A 26953-nucleotide genomic window follows, 5' to 3' on the forward strand; every position below is an offset into this window, starting at 1 on the left:
TAGCCTAGGTACAGAGGCTATACTGCTTGAATTGCCAGCTTTAAGATGAGACATAAAAAGTATCCTTTACAGTTGTGCTCATTAAGGATCCCATGGAACTTTTTGTAAGTATAACCCAGAGTGCTGGCCAAATTCCAATACGGGTAATTTCATTCTGCACCCTAAATTTCCCTGTAGTTTCAAAGTTCTGTACTGTTGCTGTTTCATTCCACCGCGGAGATGGTAGCATTTCAGTATTCGATAAAGTGATTTTTTTTTGAAGCAGAAAAGAATTTTATTTGCATAACACTTACAAAGAATAACCAAAAAGGAATTAAGCAGATATATTGTTTGTAAACTACTTTAAGCTTCTTCTGGATGGATGTAATGTGTAGTATAAATATAATATTCTCATAATACAGTATAGCTGAGCGCAATGAATAATTAATCTGACAAATTTAGTCTTTTTATCCCACTTGCAGCACATCTGTGAGCAGATTAGAATTCCTGTAAATGTATTTGTTATTTGAATTTATTCAGTGAACTGGATTATTTGCGTGAATACTAGATTTTCAGTATTTTGGGGGTCTTTTAGGGCTGGTCAGCATTTGAAAATTTTACTGATATAACTTTTTAGGTTGGGGAGTGATGTTTTTATTTAAATTGTTATATACTTGTATAACTCCATGTGGACACAGAGTCATGTATAGAAGTGACTTTTACTGGTGGAGTAGTTATTGCCCTGCCTGTACAGGAATAGCTTTACTGCTATAAAGAACCTTTCTAGCAAAACAGCTCTCAATTTGGCAACTCCTCTGATAGATGACATCTTTAATAGTTCAACACAACAGTGTCACATTTGGTCTGAAATCATGTTTTAACGTGGGGTCATTTTGCCCGGAGGCAAGAATGCAACCCACTGACCCATACCCACTAGCTATGAAGTGAGCTGTAGCTCACGAAAGCTTATGCTCAAATAAATTGGTTAGTCTCTAAGGTGCCACAAGTCCTCCTTTTCTTTTTAGCTACATAGCTGTTATTGTGGGGAAGGTAGCTATTCCAAAACACCCTCATGGCTAGGAAATTAATTATAAAAATGCTGCATCCTAGTCTCATTGAAGTCAACAGGAGTTTTGCCATTGATTTTATTGGGACCAAGACTGGTTATGCAAAAGTAGAAATTGATGCTGTGTTGGTTTGTGGGTCCTAGTGGTACAATAGAAAGGAATGATCAATATTCACAATAGAACTATGACTCCAGTCCAGCAAGGTGCTCTGCATACGCAGACTGTTTCACCCATGCAGAATCCCATTGCTTTAGGTGATACTCTGTGCTGGGTTAAGGATTGTCCCTGAGAAAAGCTTCTAAGATTTAGGCTATCAAACTTTGATTAATTTTATCAGTGCTAAACAAATTAACAGACTTGCTTATCACCAAAATTTTTATTGAAACGCCTATTACACATAACTGCACTAAAGACCAGCAAAATATAACATGTGTAGACCACTACAGAACATCCTGGTTAGTGCACAATCCTTCTCTTGAATTATACAAATGAAGTATAACAAAACACACCAGCATCATGATTCACAAAGTAAATCTCAGACTTAATAAAGTGCAATTCTACTCTGAAAAGTAACTATATAAACAGCACTCTCTCACAGAAAAGATCTGTTCTGCTTGTGTATTCAGGGTCACATCAGATAACTTTAATTACTAAAGTAAATCTTTATTGCTTTTTACTCCTGCCAGCCCTGTAGAACCAACATAGCTGAGAGAGAGAGAGAGAGAGAGAGAGAGAGAGAGATGAATTCTGTTCTTTCCTGGGCATTATCAGTAGAATTGTTTACTAAAGTTCCAATCTGTTAGCCCATTTAAGGCAGTGGGACTGCCCAGATGTCACTGATTTGGCCTACAGTATCTTTATTACCAATGATGATGTGTGAGCTAGAAAGAACCTAGCTTGACTGTCAAAATCCAAGGTGAGTCCAAGCTGCCAGTGAGAAAAAACATTTTTAATTATAAACAGATTACATTTGATCTGGAAATCACTGAGAAGAAATAAACATGGAACATCTTTGTGCCAATTTCAGTCACTTTTCAGAGCCAGAAGTGTACTTCAAGGTAATGGCCTCACCTTATAACAAAGATTTTTTTTAAATACAGATGCTCTGAAGAAACCAATGGTTGCAAACTGGTACTAGCAGCACACAGAGGCTCTAAAGCATACATTAATTCCAGCATTTTTGTGCACATGTGGAGATGCCATGCATTGCTCACCTTGTCCAGAGCACTGAGAATCTCATATTCTGATAGCATATCTGATCTGGTCAGTATGACAGACCACTGTGTGGAGGATGCAGTTCAACAGTTTTCTCATACTATCTGAATAATAGCTCTTTGAGCCCTGGAACTTTTGATAAGGCACTTAATTCACACACAAAATGAAGAGAGAGGAGTGTAGAATTCACCAGCATGACATTTATAGTGTTGTTCTAACTTACACACCCAATTTGCTGTGCTCACTTCAGAACCAGACTTCTAAGAAAGAAAAATGACATATCTAGACTACATTGGAACCCTAGTCTCTCCTTACCCCTCCTCCCCTCCAGTCACAGAAATTCTGTCTCAGAAATCAAATGTCTCACAAATCTTATTCCTCATTCCGAAGAAAGGGCCCAGTTGAATAAGAATCACAATGACACTGTTCTTAACCTTTAGCCATTAAACCAGTGGCTGGGCCCAGTTTCTGAAGCTGATCTGTCCTTTCATGAAGAATAATGTTGACCTTAGAGTAAGGCAATTATTATATCATTTCCTGCTCCTGATTAACATCAAGTATTTTTCAAAACCCAAGACCCCTAGCAGGGAAACAGAAATAAAGTTATTCACTGCATTTATATATAAACCCAACCCAGCCTCGTCCTGCTCCTCATTTAAACGACTCAGCTGTGACTATGCTGCTGGTGCTAAAATGTAAAATTATTCTAGCATGTGATTTGCATATTTCTTATTGTTCTTTGCTTTATGCTGTAGTTACAGCAGGAACAATATAGTACTTAAAATGAATCAGACTATTATATACTCCAAATTTTGGAGTATGCTAGTTACTATGTATCAGTGATAGAAGAACTGTAACAATTTTTTTTTCATTTTCATGAGCAGACATTCCCAAGCTTTTGGTTAAAACACAACAGTGGAAGAAAGTGTAACTTTGCCTTGAAATGACCTTGTCTTTTGTTATAACACAATGAAGTGTTCAAAACATTTGTGTTGTTTATCGCTTTACAGGTCATTCAGTTTGAACAGCAAAACTAAATAGGTCAATTTTGCTTTCTGTTTCTAGTCAATTTCACTTTCTGGTTCTAATGCACTAGTTCCTGGCTAAATCTTAAATTTAGCACTAAACACTAAATCTTAAATTGACATAAATTGGGTCATTCAGGGGTCTGAATTAGCTACTCCTCGAGTGACACAACTTATGCCAACTTGAGCGCCAGTGTGGACAGTGCTATGTCGATGGGAAAGCTTCTCCCACTGACATAGCTACCGCTGTTCGTGGGGGCTGGAGTAATTATCCCAATGGAAGAGCTCTCTCCCGTCGGCTAAGAGCAGCTACACTAGAGAGCTTACAGGAGCACAGCTAGATTGCTGCTTTAAGTTCTCTAGTGTAGCCAGAGCCCTACTGTTGTATTTGGGTTCACACCAATGTAGGGACATGTTCAAAACAAAAACTTTTGATTTTTTTTTTAAAGTCAAGGATATCTGTAACATCAGAGTTTGTAAAACCCATTTTTGTTTCATTTCATTATGCTCAGTTTTGGATATGAAACTGTAGTACTTGATGGTTTCCCTTTAAAATGCATAATTGTATGGCTTGCTTCTCCACTGCCTAGCATCTTTTGTTGCTGTTCATATGCAAAGTGAGTGTAAAACAGCAGCATGGCTGATTGGCAGCACTTTGCACCCACTTTACTCTCAGTTTGCACAGTTGTAAATGACAAGGTAAAGGACAGTGGAGGAATCAAGCTCCTACGGCCTTGTCTTCACTGCTAAAAAAGGTGTATTCTTAAACTTCAGGATAACAAATGAGTTTCAGCTATCCTTGAGGTAAAAAAAGTTACTTTAGGCCTTGTCTCCACTGCCACTTACAGTGCTGAAACTTTCTTCGCTCAGGGGGGTGAAAAAACACACCCCTGAGCGATGCAAGTTTCAGCACTGTAAAGTGGCAGTGTAGAAAGTGCTACAGCGCTGGGAGCGGGGAGCTATTCCTCTCACAGAGGTGGTTTTATTACAGCGCTGGAAGAGCTCTCTCCCAGTGCTGGAGCCTCGACTACAGACCACTTTAAAGCACTTCTGCGGCAGCGCTTTCATGTCGGCTGTGTAGACATACCCTTAGTTTTACTGTGAGATAGACTAGGGCTGTGTCTGCATTGCCCCTTTCAGAGCTAAAACTTTAGTTGTTCATGGGTGCGAAAAAAAAACACCCCGAGTGACAAAAGTTTTGGCGCTGAAAAGTGCCAGTATAGACAGCACTTTATCGCCAGGGCAATAAAGCTACCACCACTTGTTTGGGGTGGGTTTTGTTTTTGTTTTTTTTTTATCACCAGGAGAGCTCTCCCCCAGCGATAAAGCATGACTACACTGGCCACATCACAGTGCTGCTGCAGCCGCGCTGTAACGTGGGCAGTGTAGACATACCCTTAGTAAGGTCAACAGAGCTGACCTTTCCTAGTTTATCTTATGGTAAAACTACGTGCCTTGTCCTCACTGTGCCTTTACCTCAGGATAGCTCACACATGTTAGTTACCCGAGGTAAAAAATACTTCCTTTTTTTAAAAGACAAAGCTTGTGCGGTAAAAGCTCAATCTCCATACGCGCAAAACTCCCATTGAATTCAATGGTACTTACTTACATACAAGGGCTACAGAATCAGACCTGATTTACTGGAACAGATTAAACATCTTCCCACATTAAAACATAGGGTTTTTACAGCATAACAACAGGCTAGATTACAGTGTCTGTTCCTGCTTACATCCCCTAGCATATTTCTGTAAAGGGGCCAGAATAACCCCAGCATTCCTATCTTCACTTTCTGGACTATACAGGTTGTGTTTTTCAATGTAAGTCCGGACTGCATCAGGGACCAGGTAACGGACGCTCTGGCCTCTCCTCAGTGCTCTTCGGATCTTGGTGGAAGAGATGTCATTGGTGATCCACTCTTCTACCAGGTGAATGTTATTCTTGTGTTGCCATAGCGTGTCAGATTCATAGATAAATTTCTGTGCATTGTTTCCAGCTCTGGTTATGCAGACAAGGCCATGGTTTGCCACAATTTCAGTGATGTCTTCCAGTTTCCACAAGTTGGGGATTCCAAAGGACTCCAAGATGTCAGCTCCGCAGAGCAACTTCAGCTGTGGGACACCTAAAAAAAGGGAATGGATGAAGATTGAGTTTTAGCTGCTGGTATTTGCTGACTTAGCAATGATAGGCTACCTCTCCATATCCTGGGTATACTGAGGTAATGGGATAAAATTAACATGAAAAGGAACATTCAGACAGTGTATTAGAAAAAACATCCTGATAATAAGATTTATTAGGCTATCCACAGGAGTCTCCAAAGGGAGCAAAAAGTACTAGAAAATATAGTAACTCCCCACTTAACATCCTCTTGCTCAATGTTGTTTCGATGTTACATCCCTGCTCCATTACAGACCAGGCTTGTTTAAAGTTGTGCAATGCTCCCCTACAACATCGTTTGGCCGCCTGCTTTGTCCACAGCTGGCAGCCCCCCTATCAGATCCCTATCCCCCCTCCCTCCCAGCGCCTCTGTGGACCTCAAAAGCTTATCTCTTTCACCAACAGAAGTTTGTTTGGCTTGATAGGTGTCTGCCCTTCCTGGGTGGATGGTGTTAGTAAACTCTGGCCAGTTTAGACTAAGATATCAAATTATTTTTAAGGGACCAAAAAAAACACACTGGGGGAAAAAAATCCATCGTGGAAAGTTGGAAGGGGCTTATTGGCTGAAACCAAAAGGTGTGGGTGGGCCCAAGGTACTAAGAAACTGGCAAGCTTGTTAGGTCTTAGTTCATGCAGGTGCTCAAGTTAAATAGAGATGAATAATAAAATTACATCTTTGTAAGAAGTAATAATCAATCTGGACGTCAGCTGGAATTTCTAAATCATGCTATTCCACTTTCATGGGGTTTTAAATTACAACCCCTTCCTCCATTTCTGGATACACAAGGGACTTCTGACTTATTGTTCTTCCTTCCCTCATTGAATAAAAAGAGCCTATGATCCACAATTCCTTAACTTCAGCTGTAGTGTGACAAATCTCAGTAAACTAAATGTTTTTTTTCCAGTTCATATTTCTGTTATCTTAAGGATTAGTCTAAGACCTGATTACTTCACCCTGATAGTCTACTATTATGAAGGAGACTACTGATTCACGCCATAAAATCTAGGTGCTTTATTTTCTTTACATTGTTCAGTAGGGAGGTCAGAACTGAGATTGAATATCAGAAAAATGCTTCTCAATGGCAGATCACCATGGCCTGGAAATAAGTGTGGGTTGCTATGGGGATTTATTTCGCAAACATACTCAACCTTTTGTTTCTGGACTCAGTTGATTCTTTTTAACAGGAATGTATCTATTTGCTTCCTGTTTTCTCTTTCGACCTGGCTTTATTAGAGGTACAGCACTCTGGAGACTGTTATCAGGATTAGAAGATGCAAGTTTCTGATGATGGTATCTACAAAATAAATAATTTTTGAAAGCGTATTAGAGTTGTGTGATAACATAGGGAAGAGAACCACCTACTGAATCATATTTCATCACTTTCTCCTGCAGCAGTACCCTGAGTTTTTCACAGAGGTCTCTTGAGAACTGCCCCAACCATGGGCTGTGAGATCAGAGTCCTATGACTGCCACTGTGCTGGAGCTAGAAGCATCAGCAATTAAGTAAGTTTATTTTTTCAAAGGAAGAAATTGGATGGAGTTAGAGTAATACACAAACAATATGGAGAATAAGGGCAAACACAGAAGCATCATGGGGGTGAAGGAAGATTGAAAAATAGGCATTCCATTAAGGTTCTCACATTACTTTTAAAAGTACGGAAGAGCAGCATTGTACATCAGCAGAACTCAGTGAGGGAAGCTTGGGCAGCATGGGCCCACTCTACTCTCAGCTCTAGTCACCGTTATGAATCCCTCACTTTCTTCAGTGTTAAAAAGGCATCAAAAATAAGTATGTAAGTGATATGCCCTTAGAAATTTTAAACTGTTCAGAGTCTCAGCGTATAGGCATGGAGGGCGGGGGGGGCCTAATCCCACAACCCTTATTTATGTGAAAAACTCTTGCTCATATGAATAGTCCCTTTGACTTCCATGGGACTATTCATGTGATTAAGAGTTGCAGAATTGACCCTTAGCCATTTAAACCATTCCTGTCCTGATCCTACTATAGGAATACGTGTCTTTTCAGTGTATGGCTACGCAATACCTTAGAACTTTGAGTGTCTCCAGCCACTCATTCTGGCTGCTTTCCCAGTCATCAACTTCCACCCAGTCTGAGCTTTCTGTAGCAAGCTTTGCCATGGTTACTCGGTGATTGGCGCTGATCAAACTTTTCTTCTTATATGCATCACCCACTGGGGAAATGATTCCTTTGATTACTTTGTATTTTCCTGCATGACAAACACACCCACACAAAAACATAAGGAGTGACTGAGCAGATGTCAACTTCACTGTATTGTACATAAAGTACTTCATATGCATGGTCATTAGGGTCTTTAAAAGAAAATAGATGCCATTTCCCCACAGAGCCCTGTTAGCCAATCCCCTGGAACCGGAAAAGTGTTGTGCCCTGTGACTGATGTATGGAGCACAGCTGTGAAAGAGAATTTGAATCATGCTGCCAAGGGTAGGTGACACAGACTACAAAAAGCTGGTGTGATAGTCCCAGGGTTTGGGGAGAGGAGGCTGTGACAGATTGACAATATGTCTGAGTCAAACTGTGAACTTCTTTTTGTTTTGTGGACCCCATTTTGTTTCGTGGACCCCATTTTGTTTCTGGGTCTCTCTTTTGTATTGTAATCTTTATTCTGAAGTGTGACCTTCATGTTGTATTGCAGTCTTTGTGGATTGGAGCATCCATTTTGTAGCAGGGGCTTGACACCTAGTGGAACAACTATGTCTGAGAAGCAATGACAGAGCAATCAAGGGTTATCAACATTGAATGACTCTTCCCTAGTACAATAATGTTTTTTTTCTATTGTTAGGGTAATTGACTCTGAATGACAAGGGAGAAGCTGTCGTCCCAAACCTACCCAGCTGAAGCACATAGACAACATGGAGACAGAGATTGTTTTAAAAGAGAAAAGGAGTACTTGTGGCACCTTAGACACTAACAAATTTATTTGAGCATAAGCTTTTGTGAGCTAAGGGGCCACAAGTACTCCTTTTCTTTTTGTTAATACAGACTAACACGGCTGTTACTCTGAAACCTTTTAGAGGAGGGGTGCTTTTCTCCACAACGGGCCAGACCATTGGCACATGCAAAATGACCAGTCAAAAGAAGGCAGCAAAAGACGCATAGTTTAAGGATGCTGATCAAACCCAGGACTCATAGGAGGGATGAGATTAGATTTAGGGCGGGGGAAGGGGGTGTGCATTCAGGATGTTGTTGTTTTTCAAAGATCTGTTACTCTTGAAAAGGCTAGAGAGTTAAGTGTCTGTGATTACGACATTTCTCTGATAAGTCTGTGTTCCTTGACTACCTCCTGCCACACTGACCCTGAAGGTTTTAATTAGAAACTGGGCTACAACAACCAGGTGGACTCTGGGGGAATATGTCCTAGCAACTGAGGGCTCAGGAAGGTTGAGGCATTGGTTCCAGAATGTGGGATCCTACTGACCAAATAGGGAGTCAGACCCAGAGTCTACCTCTGGGAGCTTGTGTGAAATACCCAGAGGTAGGAACAGTGACCAGTGACTATCCAGACCCAGGGAGGCTTAGAAACACATTGACGTAGGAGTTGAGTTGCTTACAACAGACTGGTCCACAAAAGGGGACAGGGATACAGAGGCCACTGCCACAGATATGACCGATTACTGTGCTATATTCCCGGCAACTCTGGACATTCTTCTATGTCTTAGGTTACTTATTATCATGCATACACTCATACCCATCTCTACATCTTGTGAATCGGAATCCGAATATAGACACTGTCATAGCAAAACAATCGCAGATACTCACACAAATGCACTCACCTAAACACACAACCACACACATCTCAGAGCTCTACATTTTGCATTAGCTAAGCTATTACTCCCACCTGTTTCATGCAAGTAGTCTTTAGCCAGCTCAAACAGCCTCAGATGCATGTTGGTGATTGGATTGAAAGAACCACAGGCCAGCAGAACAACCTCTGTCTTGTTATCTGGATTCTCCATATGATTTCCCTGAAGCCACAGGTCCAAATGGAGAACTTCAGAGTCACAGCCAAAAACTACAGTAAGGGGAGAGGACAAAAAAGTTGTTTTCTGCTCCTTTAGAGTTACCAAATAAAGCAGAAGATGGTTTGATTAGAAATGAACAACCCGTCATGCTAACATCAATATTTGCTCTACAATCTCTTACATGATGCTCCATTTTTGATATTAGGAGGTTAATACCAGATGCAATTCTGCTACCTCCAGAAGGTGTAACAGAGAAGGTGCAACCAGAGAGATTGGATGGGGCAAAGGTGGCTATATGCCACAAGAAGGATGATGAGGACTCTTGTGTAGGCCTTAAGTATGGGAAACATACAGTTGAGAATACTCAGGGCTTCAGAGGATGTAGAAGGAAGAGAGTGGGGGAAGGCAGCATGAGATTTGTGTGTAATAGATAGCAATGTGACAGTACTAAGGGAGCTTTAGTAAAGAGTACAGTGTATATGGTGAATAATAGCAGCACTGCCATCCCAGCATTCAAAAATCATAGATCAGGCCCCTCAAAAATGATGAGATTTATTCTTTTGCAATGTTGGTCCTTTTATTTGCATTTGGCTTTCTGAGCCATTAGGGTGCAGTCAATTAATGTTTTCAATACACTTTTCTCCATAACCCGAAGGGCTAGAAAACATACTTTATAATGACAGAGGGAGACCCACTAACTTCCTCATTTTCCTCTCAGCATTAGCTTGCATCATAATCACTAAAAGAAAAGGAGTACTTGTGGCACCTTAGAGACTAACCAATTTATTTGAGCATAAGCTTTCGTGAGCTACAGCTCACTTCATCAGATGAAGTAAGCTGTAGCTCACGAAAGCTTATGCTCAAATAAATTGGTTAGTCTCTAAGGTGCCACAAGTACTCCTTTTCTTTTTGCAAATACAGACTAACACGGCTGTTACTCAGAAACCTATCATAATCACTGTGAAGATAATACGTTCTGTGGGTGGCCAAGGTTCAAAAAACAGTGATGTATGGTATAATTAAGGTTTAAAGGTCCCAGTGTTTATTTTTTGGCAGAATTGCTAGTAAATATTAGTCTAATCAAGAAAAAACAGAAGCACTGGGTGTTTTAAACACATTCATTAAATATTGGCTTCAGTCCACAATTACCAGTATATAGTATTTTAGGCTGTAATTCTTTTCTATCAAAAACTACTACTCTAAATTAGTACTCTCAAGAAACTTAGGGACAGATTCTTCACTCCATTATTCTGATTTTACACCTATCAATCATAGATCTGGCCAGGGTGATCCATTCATTAATGATCTATGAACTAGATTATTGCAAATCATAGTTAGGAGTGGAACCACACATCCTGAAAAAAGCTCTTACTGGTATAAAATGCCTGCTTAGCTGCGCAAGCTGCCATGAATGCATCACTCCAGCATTCACTTTTCCAGTCTTCCCAATGAATACAGAAACTGCTTCAGATTGTGTCCTGATTTTCAAAATCCTCCATAGGACTGGTTTAGGTACTGAGAGATCACTTCTCTCTCTGTGACTGAGACTGTGAATTCCTATGACAGCTATATTCAGGTGAAACAATTAAACTATTGATCAACAGGAAGAGGTTCATGAGTGTGGGAAACAGAACTTTGGTAAAAAGAAAAGGAGTACTTGTAGCACCTTAGAGACTAACAAATTTATTTGAGCATAAGCTTTGTTAGTCTCTAAGGTGCCGCAAGTCCTCCTTTTCTTTTTGTGGATACAGACTAACACGGCTGCTACTCTGAGAACTTTTGCAGGAATTGGACCTCGACTATGAATCCTTCTGCAAGAGATGAGAACAAACACATCCAGAACTAAATGCAAAATTCATTTCTTTAGGTTAGCTTTTCTCCAAAAAGTTATTCACACAGAAAGATACACAACACAGCACACATACAAACAGGCAAACTATAAGCTATTATTCTATTACACACTGTGAAGGAAGAGAGAGATATTGTTATTTTGAAATATTTGGGAGGCATTCAGATACTACAATAATGGAGGCCCATGTAAGTATAAAAATACCGAATCACCACTTGTTTAATACAGAAGGCAGCTCAAACATTACTACATTTGGACAGACAAATATAGCATCTAGTGAACGATCCAATTTACCTGAACCTAGTGACAATGATGTCTATTAATTGTATCATGAGGAACAGAATCTTTTCAAGTCACCTTTATCAGCTCTTCCTACCAAGACTGAGAGCAGACAACATTCCTCAGCTGGCAGCTTTACGATTTGACCACAGGAAGCAGAAGAGCTACTCTGAAACCTCTTAGCTCTGAAGGTGAAGTTATCACCAGTTTACTTGTTCTCTTTGCTACTGTTCCGTTCAGACTGATCTATCTATCTGTACTGATCATGGTTAGCATGTCAGTACAAGTTAAGATTTTTATTGTGTTCTTTTGAGATGGGCTTTTTAAAGTTTTTTTAAAACCTTTACTAAAATATTAAGGGGTGGGGAGACTGGGGCATTATATTACCCCCAACCCCATTACAAATTAGCTATTCTGCACTAATCCTGCCAATTCTCATTACGATAAAGGGACTTTGTGCTTATGGTGACCTCAGGGAAGTAAGCTCCATTCAGGTGAATGCTGAGCTTTTGAAATCCAACGGCAATTGATAGCAGAAAAGAATTACAGGGCATAACAGAATTTTGTCACTCATACCAGCCATGTATTACTGGAATAAAAACCTCTCTTAAATGGCACTTCTCCCAGATTCTTGAGCATCCGATCAGACCAGCTATGATTCATTACTGCCTGACTCACATGGCCTACCACCTGAGCTGATGAGTGCCCAAACACCATTAATTTGGATTGTAAACACAGTTTTGTTTTAGGGCTATTTAATAGGGGTGTGTGTATCCATGGCAGAAACCAGGGAAAGAGTTTAGAATCTCTTAAATCCAGTAAAGCAGCAAAAATAATTAAAGCTCGAATCCTTTATCAAAAGGGTAGATAGTTGTGTACAGGGTAGAGTTAATGTAAGTTGAGATATTGTTTATTAGCTTTTAATTATTATTTCTGAAAGGTGAATTTAGTGCTTTTGAACTAATAAAACTAATAGCACTGACTATAACCACACAATGCTCCGCAATCCCGACTCACAACATCCTTGTCTTCTGAGCTGAGATTTATAACAATGTGGTACTTTTGTTAATGTGTACAGATCCAGGTAGATTTCTAAAGACTAGGATGAGACCATTAAACTACTTCTACTTGTGAGCCAAATTAAGATTCTAATCCAGTTCTCCAGAGGTGAAACTTCAATGTTTAATTCACTGAAACGCTTAGCCTCCATTGCAACTGAAAAGAGCTACTAATATTTAAGGGCAAACATTGATATCTACAAGATATACAGTAGTGCATACCACGTATCACAGGGTAGAATGGTGCTCTCTACATATATAATATAAAATACCTGTTTCCAGATACAGTAGCAAATTTAGCATACACATCAATAGAGATTGACTTTCGAGTGGGAAAGGAATAGAAGCTTCTGAAGAGAGGGCTGCAAAATATAAAAATGGTCCAAATCAGGTTGGGACTAAAATACTAAAAAGCTTTGAATGCTCATAGGAGAGTACCTGGTAGGGTTAGTCCATGCTTAGGCAAACAGATGATGGAATTAAATTTGCTATTATAACAGCACATTGTCAGGAGTCAAAGGCTTTGTCTACATTGAGAAGATCTGGATGATACAGTGGTAAAAATTCATGCAGCAATATGCCCTTCTGCTTGTACCATTGCTTGCAAAAGCGGAGCTGTGTTGGTGCTACATGGCAATGGGAGAACTCCTTAAAATTCGCAGTGCAGTTAAGGCCTTTGTCTCCATATTAAGGTTTGCTGCTGCAACATCATGTAAAATACAAATTCAGTTAATCTAGAGGCATCATCTAATAGTACCATGTCCCTTCCTATGAGCATGGTCCCCCATCTTTGAATTTTGGACTTTCTAAGTTATTCCCAAACTGATTGGGAATTGTTGGGTGCTCAGTACCTTTGAAATGTGTCTACAAGTCCTTTGCCAGCTTTAAATATGGGATCAAGAGTTGAATGCCTCAGGTAACTACGTAACAGAGTTGTGTATTGGTGGAATATTTTACTGTGTAGTAAGTAATGAATAATAATATGTCTCATGTCATTTTCTTCTCAGTAAGTTATAGTGTTTGTTTTTGGAATCATTATTCTGATCCTTCAGCTCTACATCCTACAGAGGTACAAAGAGGTTTAATTAGTAAAACTTGTAGAGGTTAATTTAATGCATGCATGATGAATTCTGAGATTACAGAGGGAGAAATGAAGCAGGTGTCTTACCTAAAGTGCTGATTTGAGTATTCTGAGATGTTCTTGAGAAGAGCGAAATCATAGCCTGTCCCATAGTTTCTGTTCCCTTTAGACAAGGAGACTGGCAGCTGTTTTCACTCCCCTGAAGATCTGACAGCACAAACCTGAAGGACTGAAAACTCCAATAAAGGATGGATATAATTTGGCAGAAAAGGCCTGCTGACGTTTTAACTAGGTGGTACCATTTTCAATTCCTGTTTCTGTATCAGCAGTCTGCTCATTTAAAGTAAAGTCGTGATGGCAGGGTGGTCCTGCAGCCTGTATTTTGGAAATCAGCAGCAGTCCAGTGTCACCAAAAGTGCCTGATAAATATCTCTATGGTGGCAGGGTGACAACTGAGATAAGTCAGGCTATAAATGCAAAAAGAAAAGGAGTACTTGTGGCACCTTAGAGACTAACAAATTTATTGGAGCAGAAGCTTTTGTGGGCTACAGCCCACTTCATCGGCTGCATAGAATGAAACATATAGTAAGAATATATATATATATATATATATATATACACACACACACATACAGAGAAGGTGGAAGTTGCCATACAAACTGTAAAAGGCTAATTAAGATGAGCTATTATTGGCAGGAGAAAAAAAACTTGTGTAGTGATAATCAAGATGGCCCATTTAGACAGTTGACAAGAAGGTGTGAGGATACTTAACTTAGGGAAATAGGTTCAATATGTGCAATGACCCAGCCACTCCCAGTCTCTATTCAAACCCAAATTAATGGTATCTAGTTTGCATATTAATTCAAGCTCAGCAGTTTCTCGTTGGAGTCTGTTTTTGAAGTTTTTCTGTTGCAAAATTGCCACCCTTAAATCTTTTACTGAGTGGCCAGACAGGTTGAAGTGTTCTCCTACCGGTTTTTGAATGTTATGATTCCTGATGTCAGATTTGTGTCCATTTATTCTTTTGCGTAGAGATTGTCCAGTTTGGCCAATGTACATGGCAGAGGACCATTGCTGACACATATGGTACATGTATAAATGGTATAAATGATACATGTAACAGGAGGAAGAACATCCTGCTATTTCTTTCAAGCACGTCTTCTGTTAAGAAACCTTTACTGAAGTTTTTCTGTGTTAGTTGGTGTGACAGAGATCTTTCTATTGAATAAATATAGGAGGATGAGATGATGGATATAATTTGGTACAGTGAAATTTCTACTAAGGTCCTCCTGCCCAATAGATCACTCCTTGTATTAAGCCATTCAATTATCCCCGAGGTTTTCAATACGGTTTTGTTCAACTTGCAGTTAAAAAAACCTCTACTGACCTCTACTGACAATTGATTTTACTAGTCCATTGGGTGGCTACCTGATGCAGCTTTCATTGTATATTTAAAGGTTGCTGGGAATAATACCATTCCAGGTTGAGCCTGGAGTTGCTGCTCTAATATTTCGTAGGCTTAAACCTAAAATTCCTCCCATTCTTTGGTTTGTATCAAAACCTTAATGCTATTTTAGAATAATGTTCTCCAACAAGAGACTAATGTATACATCTGAAATGTGCAAACACAGACATTTGGAAACCCAATATTAGCTTTGTCTAGTAAAATAAAAATTAAAAAAGGATATTAATTCAGTGAATGTTTAACTGATTTCTTGGGGTTGCTTTTCAGTCCGAGCTTGTCCCAGTACTGCAGCCAGTCACTTTTGAACAAGTTGGTGGTAGTATCTTTACTTTCTTCACCATTGGAGTTCTGCAGGCATCTGGGTTTTACAGAGAGATATGTGGGACAGCAAAGAAACAGGGCTTGATTCTCCTGTAACACTGGTGTAAACCAAGAGTGACGCCACTGAAGCAGGAGCATGCAGAGGAATTTAAATTTGACCTCTTTAGAGGGAGTGGGGGGAGGCACAGAAGCTCACTCTCCCCCCTCCCCACCCGGCCCCTGGGGAAAGAGGACTCCCCTAGCTCTGGGGCTGTGGCTCTCTCCCCGCTGCAGCCCCGGGGCAGGGGGAGTACTGTGTCCCTCGCTGATTATTGGGGGTGCCCCTGCTTGCCCCCCCATTCTGCATGCCCTGCACTGAAGTCAGTGGAGATATCAGTGTAAAGAAATTTGAGGGGAGAATCAGGCCTGTGATACTCCCCTGATTCTCTCACAGGCAGTATACTCAAATATGTAATTCAGGTGTCATGAAAAAGCACTGAGATGCTAGGACTGAGAAGCAGGCTGAGAAAAATCTACACCCATTGTCAAAAAGACAGGTTTCAGAGTAGCAGCGTGTTAGTCTATGTTCACAAAAAGAAAAGGAGTACTTGTGGCACCTTAGAGACTAACCAATTTATTTGAGCGTAAGCTTTCGTAAGCTACAGCTCACTTCATCCACTGAATGCATCCGATGAAGTGAGCTGTAGCTCTCGAAAGCTTATGTTCAAATAAATTTGTTTGTCTCTAAGGTGTCAAAAAGAGTTAATGTATCTGACTTATCTGTGATACAACTGCTATGTTTATTACCACTTCTGTCCTTCAATCATTCACACATACTTGGATTACATCAGATATCTGGCTGTTTTGGACCCAGCAGGAACACATCAATTATCTGGGTGTTATGAAGATAGCGTAGGAAGAGAAAATGAGGGTGAACAATATGTGGCTGATCAACTTAGTGGCTTTTTAACTTTTCAACATATTTTATGTAGTTAGTTCTGTGTGTCAAGTATAGTGACAAAATAATTTGCCTCTAACTATGCTTTTTAGAAGGCAAAGGTCATATAGACTGATTCTGCAACACAGTAGACAAGATAATGATTTTTCAAAAGGGGGAAGCTTATCTTCTTGAAAGGTTTCAGAGTAGCAGCCGTGTTAGTCTGTATTCGCAAAAAGAAAAGGAGTACTTGTGGCACCTTAGAGACTAACAATTTATTTGACCATAAGCTTTTGTAAGCTACAGCTTACTTAATTGGATGCATCCGATGAAGTGAGCTGTAGCTCACGAAAGCTTATGCTCAGATAAATTTGTTAGTCTCTAAGGTGCCACAAGTACTCCTTTTCTTTTTATCTTCTTGAAGTCTCTCATTGGGAAGGACTTTAACGAAGTGTTATCTTGATCACTCTCCTCTCTTTCCAGGGCGGGCTTTGGTGCTTATTCTTGTGGAGCCAGTTCCTAGGAGCTCAAGGTGATCTTCTGTGTATTCAGGAGTATAGGATGTTTAACTGAAGGAGTCTGCACTGTTGTATTAACTGCCGTGGCTACACAGTATGTATGTTTGCATTCAAGGCTACATTCCACTTCTGATTTTATGTTTTCTAAAGCAAAGCTAGTTTTCACTTCATTTTAATGGGACCCTTTGGTTTCTAACAGCTCTTAAATGAAGGGATCTGAGTATTTTAACAAACTCCTTGTCTCAGCAGTGCCATAATAAAGTTACAGTTACAACTGGTATACTTAGTTGAATAATTTTGTTTCACTGTTATCTTTTATAATTAATTGCAGGCTCTCTGCATTTTTCAGTTAGAGGATGGATTGCTGGGCATATAAAATGGAACAGAATAATCAAAAACTAGGAAAATATTAGCCTAATTTTGAAATTAGTGAGCTGGATTAAAAAGGTAGAATCATGTTTTCTGCACCTTCAGACTACTTCTAGTCATAATGTCAAAAAGAAGTATTGCTACCCCTTTCATTTATCAATTTTAAACACTGACAAACATTGCTACAATGATAACAAGAAGTCTCTCTCACAGTTGCTTTCTTACACAGGCCAAAACTAGCCCAAACTTTATGATCTGTCTGTGATGCTGTCAGTGAGCACTGTGACTTCAGCAGGTACTTTTAAAGTTTATTTAAATGAGTAATTAAACCTTTTCTCCTTCACAGAAGTAGCTTTACACATTTCCCTGAAATACTGATCTACCTGACAATTTAAAGATATGGGTATCTAAATTAATTAAAGGGCACTGTCAAGCAGTTAGACCCAACATTTAGATTTTGTTTAAGTGAAACCTAAAAAGAATATGTTCTCTTAGAATCATAGAATCTCAGAGTTGGAAGGGACCTCAGGAGATCATCTTGTCCAACCCCCTGCTCAAAGCAGGACCAATCCTCAATTTTTGCCCCAGATCCCTAAATGGCCCCCTCAAGGATTGAACTCACAACCCTGGGTTTAGCAGGCCAATGCTCAAACCACTGAGCTATTCTTATATTCCTTTAAAATGTAAGTGAAATCATAGAATATCAAGATTGGACGGGACCTCAGGAGGTCATCTAGTCCAACTCCCTGCTCAAAGCAGGACCAATCCCCAATTTTTGCCCCAGCTCCCTAAATGGCCCCCTCAAGGATTGAACTCACAACCCTGGATTTAGCAGGCCAATGCTCAAACCACTGAGCTATCCCTTCCCTTGTTTATTTAAATATTCTGCAGAAGTCCTGGAAACCGAAACAGGGCAGCATGGTGTTAGCATGTAAGAAGAAAAGCTGATTATAATTACAAGTAAAATTGACCAATCTATTTTTGTTGTGGAAGCTGAATGAAGTGAAAATAATAAATCAGTAGCACTGATTAAGAGGGATTTAGATTTCTTAAATGTTCAGTTTTAATCTAAGGTGTGGTGGGTAAAACAAGTAAATAATTTTCTTTTTATAAGTGCCAGAAATATGTCATGTATTTGCACTGCTTCCATTTGGAGTCTGGCTTTTGTGACAAAGTACTTAATAGGGTGGGTGAAATTAAAAGAAACTATGAATGACCATAACTGTTGAGTAAATCCTTTTTCTACTAATTTAATTTTTCACTTCTCTTCCTATCCTCCCCTTACCCTAAATATGTCTGAGTGTTATTCTTCATGGCAATCTGACTTGCCAGTATGGCTTCTCCTGGACTGATTCTGAACAGACTAAAACTGGAATGTGTTAGAATTATAACATTCAAAAACCAGTCGAAGAACACTTCAATCTCTTTGGTCACTCAATTACAGACCTAAAAGTGGCAATTCTTCAACAAAAAAACTTCAAAAACAGACTCCAAGGAGAGACTGGTGAATTGGAATTAATTGGCAAACTGGATACAATTAACTTAGGCTTGAATAAAGACTGGGAGTGGATGTGTCATTACACAAAGTAAAACTATTCTCCCCCCCACTGTTCCTCCCACGTTCTTTCAACTGCTGGAAATGGCCCACCTTGATTATCACTACAAAAGGTTTTTTTTCCCCCACCACCCGCTCTCCTGCTGGTAATAGCTCACCTTACCTGATCACTCTGGTTCCAGTGTGTATGGTAACACCCATTGTTTCATGTTCTCTGTATGTATATAAATCTCCCCACTGTATTTTCCACTGCATGCATCCGATGAAGTGAGCTGTAGCTCACGAAAGCTTATGCTCAAATAAATTGGTTAGTCTCTAAGGTGCCACAAGTCCTCCTGTTCTTTATACTGATCCTTGTAACAGTCACAGTGAGGAGAATTTCAAAACAAGAGAGATTCCCAGCAAAGTCTTTAACTATCAATATATACAAACATCAGGGGGCTCTTGAATGGAAACGGCAGTGCTTTGGTACTCTTATGAGGTTCACTCTGTGTCAGTACTTTTCAGTGCTTTCAAGAGTTTTTACACAGAATTTTTCAAATCCTCTTCCTTATTAGCACAAAACAGTTAGCAGGCAAGGACATGAAGGGTTTGGTGCCACTTTGAGTGCAGCCCTTGCACTGGCATCAGCTGGAAGAGTTGCTATGGAAACAGTTATGGAACAGGAGAAGGAAGGAGCTGGACTTGCCTTTGTAATGCATAAAGCTCCAGTTTCAAAGAAGAAAGTGACTCAGACTGCAGACCTGAATAGGTCTGCTCCTAAAAAAAGGGGAAAATAATCGGAAATTTAAAGATGAAAATATATGGTGCCTTTTCAGCAATGGGATCAAATGTCCTTTTGCATCATGGCAGCTAATTTTACAGTCTAGAAAATCAGGCAGCTATTAAACTGCATCATAAACTTGCCTTCTAACTCGTGTCTCTTTACAAATTGAGGTATTTATAGGCAAGATCTGATTATTCACACATACTCTCAATTTCTTAATTCATGCTGACATCTGCAGCTTAGCAACATTTCTCCAGGAAACACATGTGTTGTGCTGGCTCAGGGACCAGAAGGGCTGAAATCTAATACCATTGTGTAATATGTATTTTCTGAAAGTGTAATTCTTAAAACTATTGGCACTTTCAGAACCGGGGTCCACTGACTATGGAGTGACCCTCACCTTCATACTCTGGCAACATTCTGATCTACTTTGTTGAAAAGTGGTGCCTTGTACAAAGGGAAATTAATTAGCTTTTCCCAGCAGAGAACAGTAATGTAGGACTCCAGGAATGCTTACAGCCCATCTACTGTCAGATTGTCACATTCAACTCTTCACTCTAAGTTGAAACTATTTAAGAAATTAATGTATTGTTGAATTATGGACTTCTTATTCCTTAAGCTTTTTAGAGACATCAACAAAATGGATACAAGTTATTCACTGATGTAACTCCATTGGCCTCAGGGTTGAATTTGGCCCAAAGGCTTTTGAGATTAAAAAGTCATTCTTATAAAGAGAAGTTAAAAAATTTCAGAAACTCCTGTGCTAACTAAAGTAAATTATTTCATTTCAGACAACTTTTAGAGTACTTCACAGTTACTCTCATTCATCACAATTGTACAGGTCTTTCCTCTAATTGTGAAAAAGTGCTCACTGCCCTGGAATAATCAGGAACAACTCAATTAATTTCAGTGTTCTTTTACAAAAGGACTTATTTGAAGCCTTTACTGTTGCAGATTTCAAAGCCCCTTATTTCTACTACAAAACTGTGGAAATGCTATTGCCTAATTTAGATTGGGTAGGCATTCAGGGTGACACTTAAAATGTAACTTGAGATCAATATGTCTATTGTCTTGGAAATATTTTTTCCTAAAGACTTGTTAAAGGAAGTGAGCTAATACCTACACCTATCTTGTTTACATAAGTAAATCTCAAACGTGTACTGTTTTGTAACTCTCCAGAAAACTTGTGCTGGATGAGGAGATAACTTCTATAGAATATTGGTTTTATGTACAGTATTGTAAGAATAATCCTTTGAATCTGTTGCACAAAAATAATGAATCCATTTCTCCTGATGTTTACTTTAACTGTTTTCATACTAGGGCTGCCTTAAGAAAATTTGGCTAAAACTCTATATTGTGATTTTAGGAACAGTTGATAATTTAAAAAATTAATTGTATGATTCTGTCCCAGAACACGCTAAATAACGTCTTCAATATTTCTCTCTAAAATAACTTTGATTTAATCTTTTTTACTCCAACATTAAGTGGGCCAATCCTGTTCAGTAACTTACAGCTCATGCTTAAAGGAAGACACTGAGATTTTTAAAATGTATTCTATACTGTTTCTAAATAGTAAAGAAGCAGTGTCTGGCACTTAGATCAGGCAACTGGATATGAAGACTCCTTGATGCTACTGCCAGTTCTTACTTGCTTTACGACCTTGGACAACTCACTTAAACTTCCTTTACCTCAAGTTTAGTCCTCTGTCAAAAGGAGATAGCAATACTTACTGAACTCAGAGGGGTTGTGAGGCTTCATTAGTGCATTAGCACCATGTGAGGGACAGCTGGAAGATACTATAGCAGTGCAAAGTATCCTCAAGAGACTAAAGCAGGCCTGTACTTATTCACTGATCTATTGTGCCCCTCTTGTAAATCCTTGTAACACTCAAGAAACTTGCCTCTCAAGCAAGAAGTTGTTATAATGATTAAAGATAACTTATGAAATTTAGGTTTCAGAGTAGCAGCCGTGTTAGTCTGTATTCGCAAAAAGAAAAGGAGTACTAGTGGCACCTTAGAGACTAACCAATTTATTTGAGCATAAGCTTTCGTGAGCTACAGCTACAATGCATCTGATGAAGTGAGCTGTAGCTCACGAAAGCTTATGCTCAAATAAATTGGTTAGTCTCTAAGGTGCCACTAGTACTCCTTTTCTTTTAATGAAATTTGGGTTTCAGAGTAGCAGCCATGTTAGTCTGTATCCGCAAAAAAAAAAGGAGTACTTGTGGCACCTTAGAGATGAACCAATTTATTTGAGCATAAGCTGTAGCTCACGAAAGCTTATGCTCAAATAAATGTGTTCGTCTTTAAGGTGCCACAAGTACTCCTTTTCTTTTTAATGAAATGTAGTATCATGTAGAAAGCTTACAATGCTTTCTGAGGATGGGCCAGTGACACCAAGAACAACAATATAGATGCACATAACTATTAATTATTCACTGTGAAATATTGTACAGTATATTAAGCTTCTTTCTCTCTTGGGAGGGATGAGAAGAGACGCTGCTGTCCCCATTCTTCAAAGTCCACCCTGTCTTCCTGGACATGAAATATGTACATTGCTACCTTTGGAGCCTAGAAAAGCCACTCCTGGATCATTCAGACTGATACAACGTGCTTTCCTCTTCCAAGGGCTGTATGTGCCACCTCTGAGCAGTTCCAAATAAAGTTACCTTTTAAACTATCTTGAACTATTTTGCACTCAGGGATGAGAGGACAGGTATATGACCTGATTGTTTTCACTTTCCCCCTTCATTTTAGTTTGTTTGCACTGCAGCACAAAACTGAATATTTGTTCCGTTAAATGCAATTTAAGGGATTGGAACCCCTGAAAATACAGTAACCTGATGTAGCTGCAGACTGTCTGGATAACATATAACATAAATTCCACTCAGCCATTTTTACCCCATTTTTTTCTGTCAGGTTAAATAATATGAAGTATCTCTTTAATGAACTAGGAGAAGTGGCTTGCCCAGCAGATGAAGTCTAAAAGTCTAATGAAATGGTACTGGCTATCCTGGGGATAGTTTATAGCAGCCTCTTAAGCCAGGGAATTTCCTATAGGGGTGGTCTTCAATGCATTATATTTCATAGTAAGTGACCCCCATTTTGGCCCAGAAAGTTAGTCTCTTCTCTATAAACAAGAATTCCAATAAATTCTCCAGTTTTTGGGTTTTTTTGTCTATGTGAAAGAGTGAAATCATCACTAAAAAGTGTGTGAGTCTTCCCCAAAATGACAAATGGTCCTCCACTCCACCAAGCTGGCCCACTGCTTGGATTACATCGGCTCAGGGTTGAAGAACAGCTGTTTAAAGCTGGAACTGAGCAAGATGGAACAGAGGAAAGCACTATGGGAGTCTGCAGTCTCCTTTAGTTGGAGGAACGCACTCACAATTGGTCAGTTTGATCTGTAGTTTAGGATTCTTCTCTGACTTGTAAGCTCTCACAGTGCTATGATAAACAATGTTCTCTATCAACTCTGGTTGCTGATGAGACTCCATTTCATCCAGACCAGATGATATGACCTGCATGCCTTTATTACCCATTGGCAGGATTACAGCAATACAATATATCTGGGCATAAAGCTCTTGGACTATAGGAAACTTCACATGGGTAGACATACATGCACTAGCTTTGCTTGAGCTAGTGTTCTAAAAAATAGCACTATGGTCACGGCGGCACAGACAGCAGGTCAGGGTAGCCTCCCCCAATACAATCTTACTTGACCCCCCACTCAGTAGGTACATGGACTGCTAGCCCAAGCTGTTACTCTTGCCACATTGCTATTTTTAGGTGCCAGTTTGAACATAACTAACATGTGTACATCTACCCAAGCTGGGAATCGCACCTTCCAATTGCTGAGTAAATGTGCCCACAATTTTCTTCCCTGGGAAGAAGATGAAAGAGAAATAATAAACTATACGTGACAGATGTTAATCACATAATTTAATGCAGTACTGGAAATCAGATGCTACAGTGATGAGAGTGCTACAAGAACCTCTATAGAACAAGAGAGCCTCCTGCTCTGAATGTCCTTAGAAAGGTTAATCACTATACCAACTCAAGTAATTTTTTTCCTCATAATAAAAGTTTTGTTAAATTATGTATTATCATTTAGGACTGGTAGGTACTGAATTAACACTATCAAAATTATTCCAATGTGACCACAAACAATATTTAAACACTCATACCAGTAAACAATAGTTCTTTGTTTTTTATCCACTTTCTCTCATTCATGTCTCCAAATGCCAAATCCTTGGTATGTACTGATGAAAAAGCTCCTCATGCATTTCTATGTACTTAGTTTAACAAAGCTGAGGTGAGTTATACCACATCCAACTATTTTCATGCCCACTACTAAATAAGACACTGAAAATCTCTCTCTAAGGATTTCTGAGAAGGGTAAACAAAATGACTTAAATAAAATTAGTTCCCATAGGCATTCTTTGTAAATTGACAGGTTTCAGAGTAGCAGCCGTTTTAGTCTGTATCCACAAAAAGAAAAGGAGTACTCGTGGCACCTTAGAGACTAACAAATTTATTTGAGCATAAGCTTTCGTGAGCTACAGCTCACTTCATCGGATGCATGCAGTGGAAAATACAGTAGGGGGATTTTATATACACAGAGAACGTGAAGCAATGGGTGTTACCATACACACTGTAAGGAGAGTGATCAGGTAAGGTGAGCTATTACCAGCAGGAGAGAAAAAAACAAACAAACAAAAACCTTTTGTAAAGATAATCAAAGTGGCCCATTTCCAGCAGTTGACAAGAACGTGTGAGGAACAGTGGGGGGGGGGGAATAAACATGGGGAAATAGTTTTACTTTGTGTAATGACATATCCACACAAAGATGGACTACAAGCCGTAAGGAACAGTATCCCCAATAATGTCACGGCAAACCTGGTGGCTTAACTTTGTGACTTTGTCCTGACCCATAACTATTTCACATTTGGGGACAAATCAGCAGCACTGCTATGGGTACCTGCATGGCCCCACAGTATGCCAACATTTTTATGGCTTACTTAGAACAACGCTTCCTCAGCTCTCGTCCCCTAATGCCCCTACTCTACTTGTGCTACACTGATCACATCTTCATCATCTGGACCCATGGAAAAGAAGCCCTTGAGGAATTCCACCATGATTTCAACAATTTCCATCCCACCATCACCCTCAGCCTGGACCAGTCCACACAAGAGATCCACTTCCTGGACACTACAGTGCTAATAAGCGATGGTCACATAAACACCACCCTATACCGGAAACCTGCTGACCACTATACTTACCTACATGCCTCCAGCTTTCATCCAGACCACACCACACGATCCATTGTCTACAGCCAAGTTCTACGATACAACCGCATTTGCTCCAACCCCTCAGACAGAGACAAACACCTACAAGATCTCTGTCAAGCTTTCTTACAACTACAGTACCCACCTGCTGAAGTGAAGAAACAGATTGACAGAGCCAGAAGAGTATCCAGAAGTTACCTACAACAGGACAGGCCCAACAAAGAAAATAACAGAACGCCACTAGCCATCACATTCAGGCCCCAAACAAAACCTCTCCAGCGCATCATCAGGCATCTACAACCTATCCTGCAGGACGACCCATCACTCTCACAGATCTTGGGAGATAGGCCAGTCCTTGGTTACAGACAGCCCCCCAACCTGAAGCAAATACTCACCAGCAACCACACACCACACAACAAAAACACTAACCCAGGAACCTATCCTTGCAACAAAGTCCGTTGCCAACTGTGTCCACATATCTATCCAGGGGACACCATCATAGGGCCTAATCACATCAGCCACACTATCAGAGGCTCGTTCACCTGCACATCTACCAATGTGATATATGCCATCATGTGCCAAAAATGCCCCTCTGCCATGTACATTGGGCAAGCCGAACAGTCTCTACATAAAAGAATAAATGGACACAAATCAAATGTCAAGAATTATAACATTAATAAACCAGTCGGAGGACACTTCAATCTCTCTGGTCACTAGATTACAGACCTACAAGTGGCAATATTACAATAAAAAAACTTCAGAAACAAGACTCGAACGAGAGACTGCTGAATTGGAATTAATTTGCAAACTGGACACCATTAAATTAGGCTTGAATAAAGACTGGGAGTGGATGTATCATTACACAAAGTAAAACTATATCCCCCTGCCCCTACTGTTCCTCACAGGTTCTTGTCAACTGCTGGAAATGGCCCACCTTGATTAACACTACAAAAGGTTTGTCTGTTTTTTGTTGTTGTTTTTTTCTCCTGCTGGTAATAGTTCACCTTACCTGATCACTCTCCTTACAGTGTGTATGGTAACACCCATTGCTTCATGTTCTCTGTGTATATAAAATCCCTCTACTGCATTTTCCACTGCATGCATCCGATGAAGTGAGCTGTAGCTCACGAAAGCTTATGCTCAGATAAATTTGTTAGTCTCTAAGGTGCCACAAGTACTCCTTTTCTTTTGTAAATTGACATTGTTAAGATAGATGTTCAAAAATTCATTGGGGCAAGCAATAAAAAGTTATATATAGTATTAATACATTCTAATTTTAATTAAAAAAACCACCTTGTTTTGTTAATACCAACAAGAACTTGTTTTCGTTGCCACTTTCTTTTACCAAGGATTTTGTATTTGGTTTCAGTTGGCGAAACTGACACAAAATATACTGTACAAACATACATGCTATATACGTGACATTTTCAATAAGTGCAACACATACTGGTAAAAGTCCAGGGCTGTTGTATAGTGATGCTATGCATTGTTAAACAGCTACCGCCTTACATCCCAGAGGTGGAGTACTTCAGCGTAGGATGAAGTGATACGGAGAACAGGCAGACTAATTTAGGGCCCAGTCCCACAAAATCTTATTCCTGCATGTAGTCTTTGCTCATGCAAGCAAAGTTCCACTGATGGGATTTACTTGTGTGCGTAAGGACTGCAGGAGTAACATATAATCATTTCTAAATGCCTTTGGCAAGACAGGCTGCATTTCCCTACCCTGTGGCAGCGCTTTTGTTTTCGTTTCAGTCATACAGAGGTAAGCGGAACTGACTGAAAAATTGGCTGCGCGCTGGGAGGCAAGTCCCTGGCCAGCGACAAGGCCCCCCGCCTGCAGCCAGAGCTCCCCATGGGGCCGCCCTGCTCCCTTCCCCACGCAGGGTAACCCAGGCACGGCCCCTGGGCGCCTCGCCCCACAGAGGCACCCCTCAAGCTGCTTACCCGGCTGACAGGCGGCGCCACAGCTCCGCAGAGAACGGCCCAGGGGGGCGGACCCACTGTGGCCCGGGGTGCCAGGCGCCGACGGGACCGCCGGGTACA

At 40.0% G+C, this 26953-nt stretch overlaps 1 protein-coding gene across 3 annotated transcripts; it reads right to left on the reverse strand.

Moving 5' to 3' along the window:
• Positions 1 to 1407: 1407 nt before the first annotated feature.
• Positions 1408 to 26938, reverse strand: NMNAT1 (nicotinamide nucleotide adenylyltransferase 1). 3 transcript variants are annotated; one of them, XM_048824605.2, is made up of 5 exons: positions 26855 to 26938; positions 9320 to 9493; positions 7486 to 7669; positions 6590 to 6735; positions 1408 to 5405 (listed from the first exon to the last, which is right to left on the reverse strand). In XM_048824605.2, the coding sequence occupies exons 2-5, from the start codon at positions 9435 to 9437 to the stop codon at positions 4993 to 4995; spliced, it is 861 nt and encodes a 286-aa protein (XP_048680562.1). In that variant the 5' UTR covers positions 9438 to 9493; positions 26855 to 26938; the 3' UTR covers positions 1408 to 4992. The 3 variants fall into 3 exon arrangements, with proteins under 3 accessions (XP_048680562.1, XP_048680560.2, XP_048680561.1); XM_048824603.2 differs by lacking the exon at positions 26855 to 26938 and adding an exon at positions 26355 to 26610; XM_048824604.2 differs by lacking the exon at positions 26855 to 26938 and adding an exon at positions 13798 to 13914.
• Positions 26939 to 26953: the final 15 nt, after the last annotated feature.

This window comes from Caretta caretta, chromosome 18, assembly GCF_965140235.1.
Source record: "Caretta caretta isolate rCarCar2 chromosome 18, rCarCar1.hap1, whole genome shotgun sequence".
NCBI classification, from domain to species: Eukaryota; Metazoa; Chordata; order Testudines; family Cheloniidae; genus Caretta; species Caretta caretta.

What these genes read in the sequence shown, in the direction of transcription:
- NMNAT1 (XM_048824604.2), bottom strand. Translation starts at nt 13,861, where the DNA reads ATGGGACAGGCTATGATTTCGCTCTTCTCAAGAACATCTCAGAATACT. An exon ending in AGACTACTTGCATGAAACAG is followed by an intron (nt 7,670 to 9,319) that starts GTGGGAGTAATA and finishes TTTGTCATGCAG; the next exon opens with GAAAATACAAAGTAATCAAA. An exon ending in ACTGAGTCCAGAAACAAAAG is followed by an intron (nt 5,406 to 6,589) that starts GTTGAGTATGTT and finishes CCCTTTTTTTAG; the next exon opens with GTGTCCCACAGCTGAAGTTG.